Below are 15,748 nucleotides of genomic sequence, written 5' to 3' on the forward strand. Positions count from 1 at the left end.
AGCTCCTTCACAGAGGAAGATCTACGGGTAGTAATAAATCAAAATAAACCCCAACAATGGTTGCTACTGAAAACCACATGTACTTAAACATGAGTAACACCGTTTACATTTAAAATAATTCTTTCCTTCCTGCTAGAGGAAAGTAAGGCTCAGCATCCACAGTACCCACTTTTGAAAGCAATACTTTAAAAAAGATTTGAACTGACTGGAAAGAGTCCAGAAGAAAGAATTAAGAATGACCAAAGGTCTAGCAAACATATACCATGCAGAAAGATTTGACAGAACCTGGCTGATTTACTGAAGACAGTAAAGACATTAAAATAGTCTACAAATGGAAAATATTGCTGTAAAGAGGAAAGGCTCAAACTGTTCTACCACAAGTAGGAAAAGAGTTAATGGCCTTAAGGTGCAGTAAAAAAAAAATCAATTTAGCAGTGGGAAGGCTAAGTATGAGGATAGTTAAACACTCAACAGATTGGCAAGGGAGGCTGTGGATGCTTCACCAGGTGAGGTTTCTGAGAACAGAATAGGCAACCATCTATCAAGACTAGTTTAAATATAATTGATTCTGCCTTTGGGCAGGAAGACAGAGAAGATGACCTCTCAGTGTCCTTCACAGCCTTATCCTATATATTCTGTGAATCACAAGAGGATGATTTAACATTGAAGAATAATGCAGAAATTAAGCATTAATTTAATTTGCATTTTATAAGGTCACAGTAACCCTGCCTAAGTTCTGAGAGTACTGTAATACTTAACAATTAGGTCGAAGTTTACTAAATAATGCTTCTGCTTTCATCTGACTTTGCTAGGCTCTAGAATACAGCAGACCCTCTTTTAGCTATCAAAATAAATTATTCTCAAACTCAGTATGTCCTGTATTAAGTTCATTAAGATCATCTTAATGATCTTAATGCATCATTGGCAAAGATTTAGTAACAACAAAATTGCAGCAGGACTTGACCAATACTCAATCTCACATGTACTTGCTAGTGTGTTAATACCTCTATACAGAGTAAGAAACGAAAGCACAGATATCAATCAACTAAACACCACTTGTGAATCTGGATTATTGATTGCTTTTTATACACTCTTTAAACATCTCACTCCCTTATCTGTTGACTGTGAAAACATACTCATTTTATAATTTTTCTCATCATTGCTCATATGGTTTTGGTACACTGGCAATGGATCAGCCATGTTTTTCAGCAAACCTGTCAGCACAGTGCAATCTTGTATCCCTGTTACTCATGAAATCTTGTGGTTACAGTTGTAAAAAGAGCCCCAGCCCTATATATATCACCTACATACTGTATCTGTCTTGCCTTTTAACTTACTGCACCACACACTTCTCTAGTTTTATGGTAGAGGAAGACATTGAATACTTTATCCAGAAGATACATGGAAATGCAATCATTTGCATTTAATCGTGATGTTAATCATGCAAATTGATGATCACATTTTTCCTTAAAAAAAACAAAACAAACAAACAAACAAAATAAACCAACAAAAAACTGGTGATTTCTTATCTACAAGATTTCTTCTTTTTAAGGCTGTTGGCAGGAATGACTTCTGTCACCTCTTTTTCTACTAGAACAACATCTCACATCAAAGCATCTAATATCTTTGAAAGACAGGTACTACATGACTGAATGCAGACATCTGAAAGCAAAGGATCCTGAAGAAAGTGAAATCCTGTTTCTCAGACATAAAATATAAAAGCAGAATTACAGAAGTTTACTTGTGTTAGATAACATATCATGGCCAGATTAAGCTGCTGCTCACAAGATGTTAGCTCTTTGACCATTTGACAATATGCTTTTTCTTCACTGCTTATCAGCCTGTGAAAGATGTTATGGCAGAGTTGACGGTTATAATGTATAGCTTGCTTGCTGCAAAACAGAAAAGCAGAACACAGAAATGTGACTGATTTGAACTGCAGGAAACCATAATGACCCTTTAATTTCTGTAAAGCAATCTTCAGATTGTAATTAGTATAAGAAAAAATTAATTTTCCAGAGGTTTAAGGATAATATCTTTTAAGTACGTATCATTTAGGAGAACCAAGTATTCAGTATTAATTCGTGGCAGCAACCTTCAACAAATGAAACACATGGTACTTTGCATGCACTATCTGAAATACCCACATGCATGTGTGCATGCATAAAAATAACTTAGTACTATCAATGTTAATTATGTACTTTCAATACAATTCATGAAAGGTAACCTATTTTGAAAGAAGACTATGGATACTTAGTTCTGTCCGGGTCACAGCAGTCATGTACACAGCTCTAAAACATTCAACATTTTATTTTCGATTATCTTTTCATAAATTGATCTACTAAATTTGGTTCATAGTGGTGGAGGTGGTTGTGGCTTTCAGTTTCTATGCTGGTGGCACCAACACTGAAATCAGTAAAGTATTGTGCTATTTATCTATGAAAAAGGACGGAAAGGAAATTAAAGCCAGCAGCCTGATGAAACCCCATTTCCCATAACCCTTTGAGCCTGAGCCTTCAGCCAACTGTTCACCCACCATACTATGCATTTATCTAGCTGGTAGGCTGGACGTTTTGTCCAGAAGGATACTGTGTGAAGCAGTATCAAAAACTCTGCTGAAATCCAGAAAGATGACATCAGCTGGCTTCCCTAGGTCAACTAGATGGGAAACGTTGTCGTAAGAGGAAACGAAGTTCGTTCAGCAGGACTTTCCCCTCATGAACCTGTGTTGTCTATGACCGATGACCGCGTTGTCTTTCAAGTGTTTTTCAGTAACTCCTAGAATAATTTTCTCCATACTTTTACCTGGCACTGAGGCGACACTGACAGGCCTGTAATTACCACGTCTTGGGCACGGTCTTGGGCAGCCTGCTCTAGGTGGCCTTGCTTGAGCAGGGGAAACGGACCAGGTGACCTCCAGAGGTCGCTTCCAACTTGAGCTGGTCTGTGGTCCTTTGTTTGGAAAATGCTTCCCAATTGTGTGGCAGCGGTGCACTCAGTACCCTATGTCCACGTTCCCCCCCAAAGTGCTGCACAGACAAATGCGGACAGAGTGTACGTTAACACGACCAATTTATTGGCCTCTGCATAGGCTGAAGCTCCACGATGGAACGGAGTCTCTCCAAGGGTCTGGGTGCTCACTGCCCGCTGCTAACAGGTGTCTCTGTTGCGCTGCCGGAGAAACTGGTGTCGTGCAGCGGCGCCGTGCTGCTGGTGAAGCCTTCCACGGCCTACTCCAGGCTCAGGAAGGAGTCCGAGTCATCTATCTGCACCCCAAACGTGAACTCGATGGAGAGGGTGCTCTCGGAGGCGCTGGCCAGCTTGATCTTGCAGGAGCGGCGGGAGGGCAGCACCGTCAGGTGGCAGTGGCGCGACTGCGGCAGAAGCTCCCAGGCTGCTTTCACCAAGGCCTGGAACCAGCGGGTGGTTTTCTCCACATTCAGGTAGGAGCCGCTGCAGAGGGTGTGTAGCAGGCTGGGCTCCTGTCTTCTCTGCAGCTCATCCTCGGGGTGGTGGAGGAAGCACAGCATGTCCCCCACCAGCCTCTCCCTCGCGCAGGCGCACTCCAGCTCCACGCGCAGGCCGGGCTTCCTTGCTGGCGTCTCCCCGTCGGCGCCCAGCTCCGGGTGGAAGGCGTGCCCGGGCGGAGGCCTCAGGGGCACGAGCAGGCGGTAGAGGACGTTGTCTTCCCGGGCGCTCCAGCCTTCGTAGAGGCAGCCCACGCCGATGGCCGGCTGCAGCCGTGGGTTGAAGAGACAGTTCCTGGACAGTCCTCGGCAGGCACCAAGAAGTTCCTCCACCAGCTCCTCCACCACCTTGCACTTGTCAGCCATGTAGGGCGCTGGCCACTGGGTGCTATCGGCCCAAACTCTGCCCAGATCCCAGCTGTCATCAGAGTCACTGTCTTCGTCTGTGTCATCGTCGTCCTCCTCCTTCCTTGTAGAACTGCCGTGTTCGCTGCTGCTGCCTGTCTCACGGCTCCGTTTCCTGAGCCAGCGGCAGAGCCCAAAGATCAGGACAAGGAGCTCAACCAAGGCCCAGAGCTGCCACTGCTTCAATGCAGTGAAGAGCAGAGCTCCCAGGGCCACCCCGCTCTGCTCCTGGCTCCTCTCCTCCATCTCTTGCACCAGCCGAGCCATGCCTTCAGTCAGCTGCTCTGCATACTGCTGCACTGTCTCGCGCCCATCTGCATCCAGATGATCGTTCACCAGCCATGGCTTCTGGGCAATGCCCAGCACAGCCAGGGCAAGGAAGATCAGGCGAGCCATGGCTTGCAGGAGGTGCGAACCGCACTCACCGACGGCCAAGGCCACAGTGTGGTGGCGCTGCCTGCTGCTGGCCCTGATGACAGCTCCCCTGCTGTGACGTGTCCTTTGTGCTGTCACAGGCACCACAGCCGCATCACAGCAATCCCCCTCGCCTCACCTCCCTGCAAGTTTGTGGGAAGGTCCTTGCAGCTCTTGGACATGAGAAGACTTATCATGTCACACGGAACGAACCTAAAGCAGTGACAAATTTCTTCTTCTCTTAATATGTGATGCAAAACATACTTGCTCTTACTCCTTCTGATATAAATACGATTTCTTGAATGTCTTTGTGGTAAATTATCTAGGTGAAAAGAATATTGGTGAAAAGGAAGGTGAAAAGGAAGCTGTAGATGGTGATGAGGTCGCTCCTCAGCCTTCTCTTCTCTAAGCTGAACAACCCAAGTTACCTCTGCTGCTCCTCATAAGTTTTCCCCTCTGGACCCTTCACCGTCTTTGTTGGCCTCCTTTGGACACTCTTAAGTTGTTTTGTACCCTCCTTCTACTGCGGTGCCCAGAACTGCTGACTCCTATCCAACTTGCCATCGACCAGAACCCCCAGCTCCTTTTCTGTGGGGCTGCTCTCCAGCCTCTCATCCCCCAGTCTGCATGTATGTTCAGGATTGCCCCTTTCCAGGGGAAGAATCCAGCACTCCCTCTTGTTAAACTGGATACAGTTGATGACCGCCCGGCACTCTAGTCTGTCAAGATCTCTCTGCAAGGCCTCTCTACCCTTGAGGGAGTCAACAACGCCTCCCAGTTCAGTGTCACCGGTTTAGTGTCACCTACTCAAAACACCTTCAAGTCCTACGCCCGAGTCTTTTATCAAGACATTGAAGAGAACCGGACCAAAAATGGAGCCCTGGGCAACGCCACTAGGGGCTGGCCAGCAGCCTGATGAAACCCCATTTCCCATAACCCTTTGAGCCTGAGCCTTCAGCCAACTGTTCACCCACCATACTATGCATTTATCTAGCTGTAGGCTGGACGTTTTGTCCAGAAGGATACTGTGTGAAGCAGTATCAAAAGCTCTGCTGAAATCCAGAAAGATGACATCAGCTGGCTTCCCTAGGTCAACTAGATGGGAAACGTTGTCGTAAGAGGAAACGAAGTTCGTTCAGCAGGACTTTCCCCTCATGAACCTGTGTTGTCTATGACCGATGACCGCGTTGTCTTTCAAGTGTTTTTCAGTAACTCCTAGAATAATTTTCTCCATACTTTTACCTGGCACTGAGGCGACACTGACAGGCCTGTAATTACCACATCTTGGGCACGGTCTTGGGCAGCCTGCTCTAGGTGGCCTTGCTTGAGCAGGGGAAACGGACCAGGTGACCTCCAGAGGTCGCTTCCAACTTGAGCTGGTCTGTGGTCCTTTGTTTGGAAAATGCTTCCCAATTGTGTGGCAGCGGTGCACTCAGTACCCTATGTCCACGTTCCCCCCCAAAGTGCTGCACAGACAAATGCGGACAGAGTGTACGTTAACACGACCAATTTATTGGCCTCTGCATAGGCTGAAGCTCCACGATGGAACGGAGTCTCTCCAAGGGTCTGGGTGGTCACTGCCCGCTGCTAACAGGTGTCTCTGTTGCGCTGCCGGAGAAACTGGTGTCGTGCAGCGGCGCCGTGCTGCTGGTGAAGCCTTCCACGGCCTACTCCAGGCTCAGGAAGGAGTCCGAGTCATCTATCTGCACCCCAAACGTGAACTCGATGGAGAGGGTGCTCTCGGAGGCGCTGGCCAGCTTGATCTTGCAGGAGCGGCGGGAGGGCAGCACCGTCAGGTGGCAGTGGCGCGACTGCGGCAGAAGCTCCCAGGCTGCTTTCACCAAGGCCTGGAACCAGCGGGTGGTTTTCTCCACATTCAGGTAGGAGCCGCTGCAGAGGGTGTGTAGCAGGCTGGGCTCCTGTCTTCTCTGCAGCTCATCCTCGGGGTGGTGGAGGAAGCACAGCATGTCCCCCACCAGCCTCTCCCTCGCGCAGGCGCACTCCAGCTCCACGCGCAGGCCGGGCTTCCTTGCTGGCGTCTCCCCGTTGGCGCCCAGCTCCGGGTGGAAGGCGTGCCCGGGCGGAGGCCTCAGGGGCACGAGCAGGCGGTAGAGGACGTTGTCTTCCCGGGCGCTCCAGCCTTCGTAGAGGCAGCCCACGCCGATGGCCGGCTGCAGCCGTGGGTTGAAGAGACAGTTCCTGGACAGTCCTCGGCAGGCACCAAGAAGTTCCTCCACCAGCTCCTCCACCACCTTGCACTTGTCAGCCATGTAGGGCGCTGGCCACTGGGTGCTATCGGCCCAAACTCTGCCCAGATCCCAGCTGTCATCAGAGTCACTGTCTTCGTCTGTGTCATCGTCGTCCTCCTCCTTCCTTGTAGAACTGCCGTGTTCGCTGCTGCTGCCTGTCTCACGGCTCCGTTTCCTGAGCCAGCGGCAGAGCCCAAAGATCAGGACAAGGAGCTCAACCAAGGCCCAGAGCTGCCACTGCTTCAATGCAGTGAAGAGCAGAGCTCCCAGGGCCACCCCGCTCTGCTCCTGGCTCCTCTCCTCCATCTCTTGCACCAGCTGAGCCATGCCTTCAGTCAGCTGCTCTGCATACTGCTGCACTGTCTCGCGCCCATCTGCATCCAGATGATCGTTCACCAGCCATGGCTTCTGGGCAATGCCCAGCACAGCCAGGGCGAGGAAGATCAGGCGAGCCATGGCTTGCAGGAGGTGCGAACCGCACTCACCGACGGCCAAGGCCACAGTGTGGTGGCGCTGCCTGCTGCTGGCCCTGATGACAGCTCCCCTGCTGTGACGTGTCCTTTGTGCTGTCACAGGCACCACAGCCGCATCACAGCAATCCCCCTCGCCTCACCTCCCTGCAAGTTTGTGGGAAGGTCCTTGCAGCTCTTGGACATGAGAAGACTTATCATGTCACACGGAACGTCCCTAAAGCAGTGACAAATTTCTTCTTCTCTTAATATGTGATGCAAAACATACTTGCTCTTACTCCTTCTGATATAAATACGATTTCTTGAATGTCTTTGTGGTAAATTATCTAGGTGAAAAGAACATCTCCTGGTGAATTTTGCAGAACTAAACAGAGAGAGTGAAAGGCCATCTGGATATAAAATCATAGACTATCCCGAGTTGGAAGGGACCCATAAGGATCATTGAGTGTAACTCCTAGGTCCACACAGGACCATCCAAATATCAAGCCAGACGTCTGAGAGTGTTGTCCAAATGCTTCTTGAATTCCAGCAGGCTTGGTGCCGTGACCGGTTCCCTGGGAAGCCTTTTCCAGTGCCCAACCACCCTCTCAGAGAAGTGTGTATGTTAACACAAGCGATATATTGGCATCTGCATAGGCGGAAGCTCTTGGAGGGAATGGACTCTCTCCAAGAGGTTGAGTGGTCACTGCCTGCTGCTATCAGCTGTTTGTGTTGCAAGCCTCCACACGACATCTTCCTCAACTGCCCAGGACCCCAAATACTGTTTGGCTGCAGAGAAACTGTTCCAGAGCAATTCCCACTGCCTGTTGAGCAGTGTCTTCTGTGTGTCCGATGTGCTCAGTCCTGAGGCACCAGCACCCAGGGGATGTCTGGGACAGGCAGATTCTCCACCTTGGCCCTTGGCAGGCACACTGAGGCCCATCAGTGGGCCTCAATAAATTCTGGGAGTTTTTCAATAACCCCTAGAATAAAAAAGGACTCCATAGTTTTACCTGGCACTGAAGTGAGACTGACTAGAGGGAATGTCCTCAAGTTGCGCCAGGGGAGGTTTAGGTTGGAAATGAGGAGAAATTTCTTCTCAGAAAGAGTACTCAGACATTGGAATGGGTTGCCCAGATAAGTTATGGCGTCATTGTCCCTGGGGTTGTTCAAGGAGAGCTTGGACCTGGTGCTTAGGGACATGGTTTAGTGGGTGACATTGGTGGCAAGGTGATGGTTGGACCATACGATCTTGGAGTCTTTTCCAGCCTTACTGTTTCTGGGATGTGAGCATATTCTAGGATTGGCAGTTAGCCAAGTTTAAATTTACAGCTTCACTTGCTGAACAATTTATAACACAATGGAAATTCTGCTGCTTTGGGTATCATTATGGGTATGGCTACTATATGCTTTGTCAAATACAGCTTTAAGTCTAATGCTATGCAAAGCTCACTGGCTAATACTACATAGATACACTCTCACTACCACTCTGAGTCATAGCGTATTGCCTGTATGCCAAGCTGAAGGTATTCAGGGGTGAATAATGCCTTGCCACTCTGCTAAGCGTTTCTGCTGCAGGAGGCAGGAGCAAGAGCCTGCCAGTGCAAGAGGTGGTTTCAAGGGGTGGATCTGAAGCTGTTTTGTCCTCCAATATATATGTCTGTGCCTGGAGATGCCACTGATGTCTCAGTGATGTACTGAGATTACTGACAAAAGTAAATGTCAGCATTTGAAATGGGTTACACTGTAGTTTATAACCAGTACTATAATGCTAACATGGAATTTATTAATGTGTGTTTTCTGTTGATCCTGAATGTTTTAATTTTTAGAAGTCAACAATAAATACTGCAATGTAGGTCATGTTTTTGTTGAATAATCCTAATCACGTTTTGTAAGATATCGTGGTATAGCCAACTTCAAATAGTCACATTTTAACTCTTAAATTGCCAACATTTTATCTTCATACCATAACTTTTCCTGGGTATACACGTTTATGACCAATGTATAAGAATGTTACAGACACTGCCATAAAATTTCCTCAATCTTTTTGCATAGCAGAGAAGTATACAAAGCTGTGTATAATGAACACATGCACTGTAAAATATATCACCTTCCAAAAGGATTTCTGAACTCTGTTAAAGAGTCTCAGCCTGTTAACAGGCTGAAGAAAGAAGGAACATTAGATTCATTGCATTAAGGGATGAAAAGGGTGAAACAAAATGTCTTGACCAAAAAAAAAAAAGACTAATCTCTTGCTTTTTTGATGAATGAAGAATGGGTTGGATATGAAGATTTACATATTGCAAATTGCAGTGAAACAGGATCTTGCTGCTGCTTTGCCTTTCTCATGGACAAGGACAATGTACATAGACCTCAGGACCCTTCTTTCACTGTACAGGTTATATACAATAATTTAAAAAGAAGCTCTATGATTGAGGCTTGAATTTAATCTGCCAGGTGACTGACTAAAGATTTCAGAGCTGCTACAGCAATCTATTTGAACATCGCCAAAGCAAAACAGTCAGGAGATAATAAGGTTTCAGGAGGTCAGGAGATGAAGGTGCCACTCCAAAGCCAGACTCAATGTTATGGGGATGTGAGCTTACACAGAACCAAGAATCTAGGTGGTGTCTTCAGGCATCCTCCTTTTGTGAAGGACTAATTTTGAAAACTTTTCTGAAGAATAATAATATACATAGTGTTATTAAAGAAAATGAATGTCTTAAAAAGATTCCACTCGTCACGATGACACGTGTGAGTCCTCCAGTATGAAAAGTTTGGAAACCAAAGTACTTCCTTAGAAATTAATTTTAACAATTGAGAGTTATTTGGGATAAAGTCTGAGGGGGAGGGGAACAAACTAAGATTATGATGACAGTAAAGCACTTGTGTGCATTGATACTTTGTTCTGACACAGTACTACACCGTACTGACAAGGCTATGCTTTAAACTATTGTGTAAGATACAATCAAGGTAAACTAACTACAGATTCCTGTTTGGTTGGTGTAACTGTACCCACAACAATGATTTCTTCCAGCACAGTTAAAATAGTCAGAGATCATTTTCTTCACGTGTCTTGTAGATACAGTCATGTTGGCAGGTGTTTGCTGTAAACACAGCTTTTATTTACTTTACAGACGTTACATGGGAAGCCTAAAACACAGACTTCAGCATGGTGTAGGTATGGAAGATGCATTTTATTTCTGTGTAGCCCAGATCTCAGCAATGGTTACATATGTTTGCACTGAAGAAAAAAGTTTTATTTTTCTTATATCTGTTTATGAAAGTGTAGTGGTTTGGACAATGACACGCAGCTTGGTTGAGCATGTCCTCAGACACCCAAGAAGAGCTCCCAAAATTATCACTGTGCTGATATGAGTTGGAAGGGAAACATGTATGGTTTTGTAGCGTGCTAAGCAACTCTCATAAATTTGCTAGGCAAATCTGCAGTCTTTTCCGACAAACCATGAAAGGAGTGGTGCTGCTAAAACAACACAAACAGGGATAAAGTTTCCTTTGTGATGTCTGGTTAGCAAAATGAGTGAACTACTGGATCCAGATTCTGTGCTACAGTGTATTTGCCTTGGCCTGGCAAATTGCCCTTGAAATGAACTCTCTATTAGCAGAGAGTTTTTGCTACAGCAACAATTCTGCCTACTGTTAACTGCGATTAGGGACTGCAGTTAGGACAAATGAGAAATGAAGCAATTGGAAAAGAGGATTAAAACTCTGTTTAAGACTGACTTTTGAGCAGGCTTAGTTTAGCATTTTTCACTCTCTACAGTGCATATTCCATAGCAATTTTGGAAACAGTATAATTTAAAAGTTAACATCTGCTGAGCTGGTAGCACCGGATAAAAGCTCTCATTTGTAATGAACAGGCAAATTTGTTATTGCCCCACTCAATAGCTATCGATTTGGTAGAGCACTTCTGTTTATTACAATCAAATCCTTTTCCTTTTTTGTTCAATAGTCAATGACATTGTAATGGAAGGTACTGCTTACAAACTGATGCAATATATATTAGCAACTGCTAGGAGTTAATGACTAACGGTTATAAAGTGGAAAGCATGTGCTAAAAACAGCATTATACTTCTATTAATTAAACTTACTGCATCCGATGTGCCTTTATAGGTTAGTAGAACTGTAATGCACATCACATAAATAGTTTCTGCTATTATTAATCTCAGTTTTAATGCAGAACACCTTTTAATCATGCTATCATTACATAAATAATTTGGCTAGGACAAGGTTCTGTCTGACTTTTATAGCACACCTTTTAGTCATGGGAAATTTCTTTCCCTTGTGCAATCTTAGATTCTGCATTTAGGGAAATACAAGGCAACTGTTCTGCTCCTAGCTGAAGTCATGTTATTCTCTAACAACCACAGATGGGGAAGTATAAAAGGTAACAACCTAAAGACAAACTGGCAAAAGAGGAGCATAGCAGAGTGCATGTATCTATCCCTTGCTCAGCTTGCCTCCTAGTTTCTTCTCTGCAGCAGAGCAGTACTATACAACTTCACACTTAGTATTTAATATAACTTGCACTTTCCAAGCCTTTGGGTAAAATTTGTTGATAATCCATGTATTCTTTTCACTCTATAATTATTGTTGTGTAATTGTCATATTTTAAACCTGCCTGACCTCAAAAATATTTGCTTTCAAAGTTTTTCTTTTATATCTGAGAGGGATGCATAGTTTTATAGGACAGTGTGACTACAACAGTTACATCTGCTATTCTTGCCCTCTAAGCAAGCAATCCAAAGCCAATAATGAAGTGTGTTGGCCTCTGAGAGAAAAGCACAACTGCTAATGATTATTTCTTGACTTAAGGTTGTCTATAACCACGTTTCCTGTAGAACAGGAACAAATACTCCACTGTTAGAGCACTGATTTATCTGTTTGTTTCTGTTTCCTTAATGCAATTTTCATTTCTCTCTAGACTGATGATGAGACATTACGGAAACAAAATTTATAAGTGTGGCAAAGATTAAACAATCATGCCATTGCCAAGTACATTATTCTGTAGTCTGTGTGCACCAACTAATTGGATTTAAACAATGTTCATAAATTAAGGCCCTTAGCCTTGTTAAGAGATGAGACATACAATACTACATCCACCAGGCGGATTCTGAAACTGGTGAAGACTGGTGAAATTCGAATTGCTGCTCTACTGCTCATTATGAATCAAGGAGCTAAACTCAGTTAAGTACCTACATATTTACATATCTTTACAAAGATATCCAGTGCTGCTCAGCCAGCATTAACTCGTGTTCTTTTTTGTTGTTGGCAGAGCAGCTACTGACAGTACAGCAATGGAGATTAAGCCATATCTTTCCAGAAGTCTGCAACATAATGGATTTTGTTAGTCTAGTAACCAAACATTCCTAAATAGTAATGAATTTATTTTTCGCAACAATGTGTAAAGAAGAACAAATTGATCCTCTTCATCTTAATTTAGAACCAGAGAGAGACAGATTTGCACAAGGTCATCCTGTAAATCTACTGAAATTCCATTCCAATGACATGAGTTCAGGAGATATTATTTTCTCTCTGTTCTAGTACGCTGTGTTTTCCAAACAAAGCTTTTGATATTGTAACAAGGTGAAAACAAGAAATACTCATATTTATTGTATCTACTGTGAAGGTAAGAGGGCATCATTGACTTATACACACAACAGTTTATCTTGTCACAAGTTCTATAACCACTTTAGAAGGGAAATATATGAAAGCATTGCAAATCAGCAAACAACATGGCTTGGTTGAGGCAACGATTATGAGAAGAGTATGTCTTGTGAGCTTTCTAATTCAGTGCAGCAAAAAGATGCCATTAAACAATTACATGCCTGATAATAAGACTTCTAAATAATACTTAAATGATAAATATATATTTTAGCATTTCAGAAAGATTCAAAGCCCAGATAAAAATGCTAGACTTCAGAGACAAGATTGTTAGCCTCTTGGCAGCTGCAAATAGGTATAAAGAGTAAAACATTATCATAGATTATTCTGGAATTTTAGAAAATCATTTGCAATTGTATAATAAGTTTAAAATAATTTATATTTTTATTTCTTTAAAATAGGAATTTGATCTCTTCTGGCACCAAAATCAGCAAAATTAACTGAGCAGAGTGAGTACTTGTGGAAAAAGAAGAATATAGCTGCTACCCTACAAACTCTACAAGGTGAATTGACCTTATTGTCAACTCAGTTACATTTATGGTTTCCTCTGTTGAATTCCACTTGCCCCTAAGCAAAATCTGCAGTGCTATTTCATAGGAACCTGTAAAGGTTTTATATGAATGAGGAGGATTTTTAGTAAAAAGCAAAACAAAATGCCAACACATTTCTAATTGAAAACAGATAGGCTACACATTTCCTAGTGTGATCTCAATCTCTGCAGTATTTGCCATCACTTTATGATTTGGATCATTTCTGAGGACTGCAATCCATATCAAATGTGGAAGCAATGCTTAACATTGATACTAAAAGACATAGAATGGGAAAACAAAGAAAAAACTCATAATAGTAACTTACTTTTTGTAACAACTCCTTCAAGGCGAATTATATTTGGGTGATCAAATTGCCCCATTATACTAGCTTCTCTCAGGAAATCTCTTCTCTGCCTGTCCATATAGCCACCTTTCAGAGTTTTAATTGCAACAGGTATCTCCCTTTTTCCTGGTGTCTTCAGACGTCCACTGCATACTTCTCCAAATTCACCTTAAATAGAAAAAATATTTATAAGAGCATTCACAATCGCTGAGGAACTATAGTATAGTTTGTACTGCTGAACCTAAACAACTTATTTTTCAAAATAACCTTCAACACCTATCTTAAAAGTTGTCATTTTTAATAGCTCAGTGTTGTTTGTAGTGGTCAGTGAAACCAGAACACAAAAATATTCAAGAAACTCACACAGCCCATAAAACTAGAGAGTATACCTGTCAGTGAGAAGTAACAGATAGGATATTCAAATTCCTGAGCCACACCTTTCATTTGTGCCATTACCCTGAGATCATGGGGACTGCAGCAGCCAAACCATCTGCCCTCCTTGGTGTAGTTTACCTTGTTTTACTGACACTTTGAAATTGAATGTTGATATCAATACATTTGTGGTATAACTGAGCATGCTACGAGGAAGTAATGTAAAGAAGCTTAGATTTTACTTCTAATAATGACAAAACACCTACCTATAACTATTTATAAGGCATGTCGCATAAAGACCTATATGAATAGTAATGCCATTAGAGTAGCAGAATGTATGACTATCCTGCACTTGTAGAAGGCATTTAAAAATGTACTTAATGCTATTATGCATCGGAAAAGCACTTGCACGATTTATTTAAGTGACTTATGTACCTACATGAAACTAACTACCTATTCCATGGTTTGAACAGCCAAAGGCCAACATTTTCAGCAAATCAGGACTGAGTTGTGTAACAATAAGAATCTTAAAGCTTGCTTCAGCTGGTGTTCCATGTACGAAAAGGTCTTTGAAGAATGCACATCTCCTCACATTCACTTTGGACATTTACTAATTAAGTTTGTATTGAAACCACAACTTTAATTTGATCTTGGAGCCACTCAAAAGTTATTTAAAGCCCATACCAAACATGACTTGGCTGCCTGCAGGTCAGTTTTCAATGGGTTGTAATTCAGTAAATTGTCAGTGCAAGGTATTTCCACAGCAAAATCAAATTTGCTACCCTAGCCATTTTGGAATCAGAAACACTGAAAAACAACAAAAAAAAGAAGGTCATAAACAGATATATATTTATCTGGAGGAAATAATTTTTTATACCCTCCAGTGAGTGCAGTATGAACTAGTTTTCCTTAAAGTTTGACTATAGAATGAAAGAAAATACAGTGTGTGACTAAATATAAACTGAATACAGAAGAGACAAGACTGAAAGACTGAAGCTGCATTTCAGAAAATTGTAAGTTCCTGATATTATAGGATTAGAATAGTTGTTGTCATACAGTCTATATTTTATTAGCCTATGTCACTTCCACTATAATATAAAAGCATGTCTTATTAGTCAATAAGATACAAGAAGAGTGGAGGGATTAAAAAAAAAACAATTTCATAGCTGGCCTTTCACTTCTAAACAGAGACATCATCAAGTGCAAGAGTGCAATTAACAGATGCGGAACATAACCTCTGAATAAATTAGCCTATTCTTAAACAGCTAATGAAAGCCGAGTTTCCCAGGTCATCTTTCTACCAAAACAACACTATTTCTTTTATTTTTATCTTATTTTGAAAATAAATCCAAGTGTGAGCTTCCCTGAAGATACGTAAAGTGTGTAAAAATACATGTCACAAGACTAATGCTCTGGGAATCTTTTGACAAAATGGGAGGTTGGCAAGAGAATTTCCTATATGATTTATTCCCTTTATCTCATAGAAGGCTCTGCTTAAAACTGTTTGCCTGACTAGGGCCACTGAAAAAGCAGTAGTTAATTTAGAGTTTCAAATTCCTACCATAAAACAAAATGATGAAACCTGAATGTTTTGAAAGATACAGAGTCACAGAATCACAGAATGGTTGAGGGTGAAAGGAATCCATGAAGGTTAATCCCCAGTTCAATACCCCTGCTCAAGCAGAGACGCCTAGAGCAGGTTGCCCAGAACAATGTCCAGGTGGCTTTTGAAGATCTCCAAGGATGAAGACTCCATAACCTCCCTGGGCAATCTGTGCCAGCGCTTCCTGATGTTTAGATGGAACATGTGTTCTGCCTAAACCACATCACATAG

The 15,748-nt window shown here is 43.1% G+C and overlaps 1 protein-coding gene across 2 annotated transcripts in view; it reads right to left on the bottom strand.

The window, feature by feature from the left end:
* Positions 1-15,748, bottom strand: part of EPHA6 (EPH receptor A6) — a 529,970-nt gene that overhangs the window by 98,895 nt on the left and 415,327 nt on the right. For both annotated transcript variants that reach the window (XM_035540604.2, XM_035540605.2), the window contains one exon: positions 13,525-13,710. In XM_035540604.2, coding sequence (XP_035396497.1) covers positions 13,525-13,710 — 186 coding nt within the window. The remainder of the gene's footprint in view (positions 1-13,524; positions 13,711-15,748) is intronic.

This window comes from Cygnus atratus, chromosome 1 (assembly GCF_013377495.2).
Source record: "Cygnus atratus isolate AKBS03 ecotype Queensland, Australia chromosome 1, CAtr_DNAZoo_HiC_assembly, whole genome shotgun sequence".
Taxonomy (NCBI): Eukaryota; Metazoa; Chordata; class Aves; order Anseriformes; family Anatidae; genus Cygnus; species Cygnus atratus.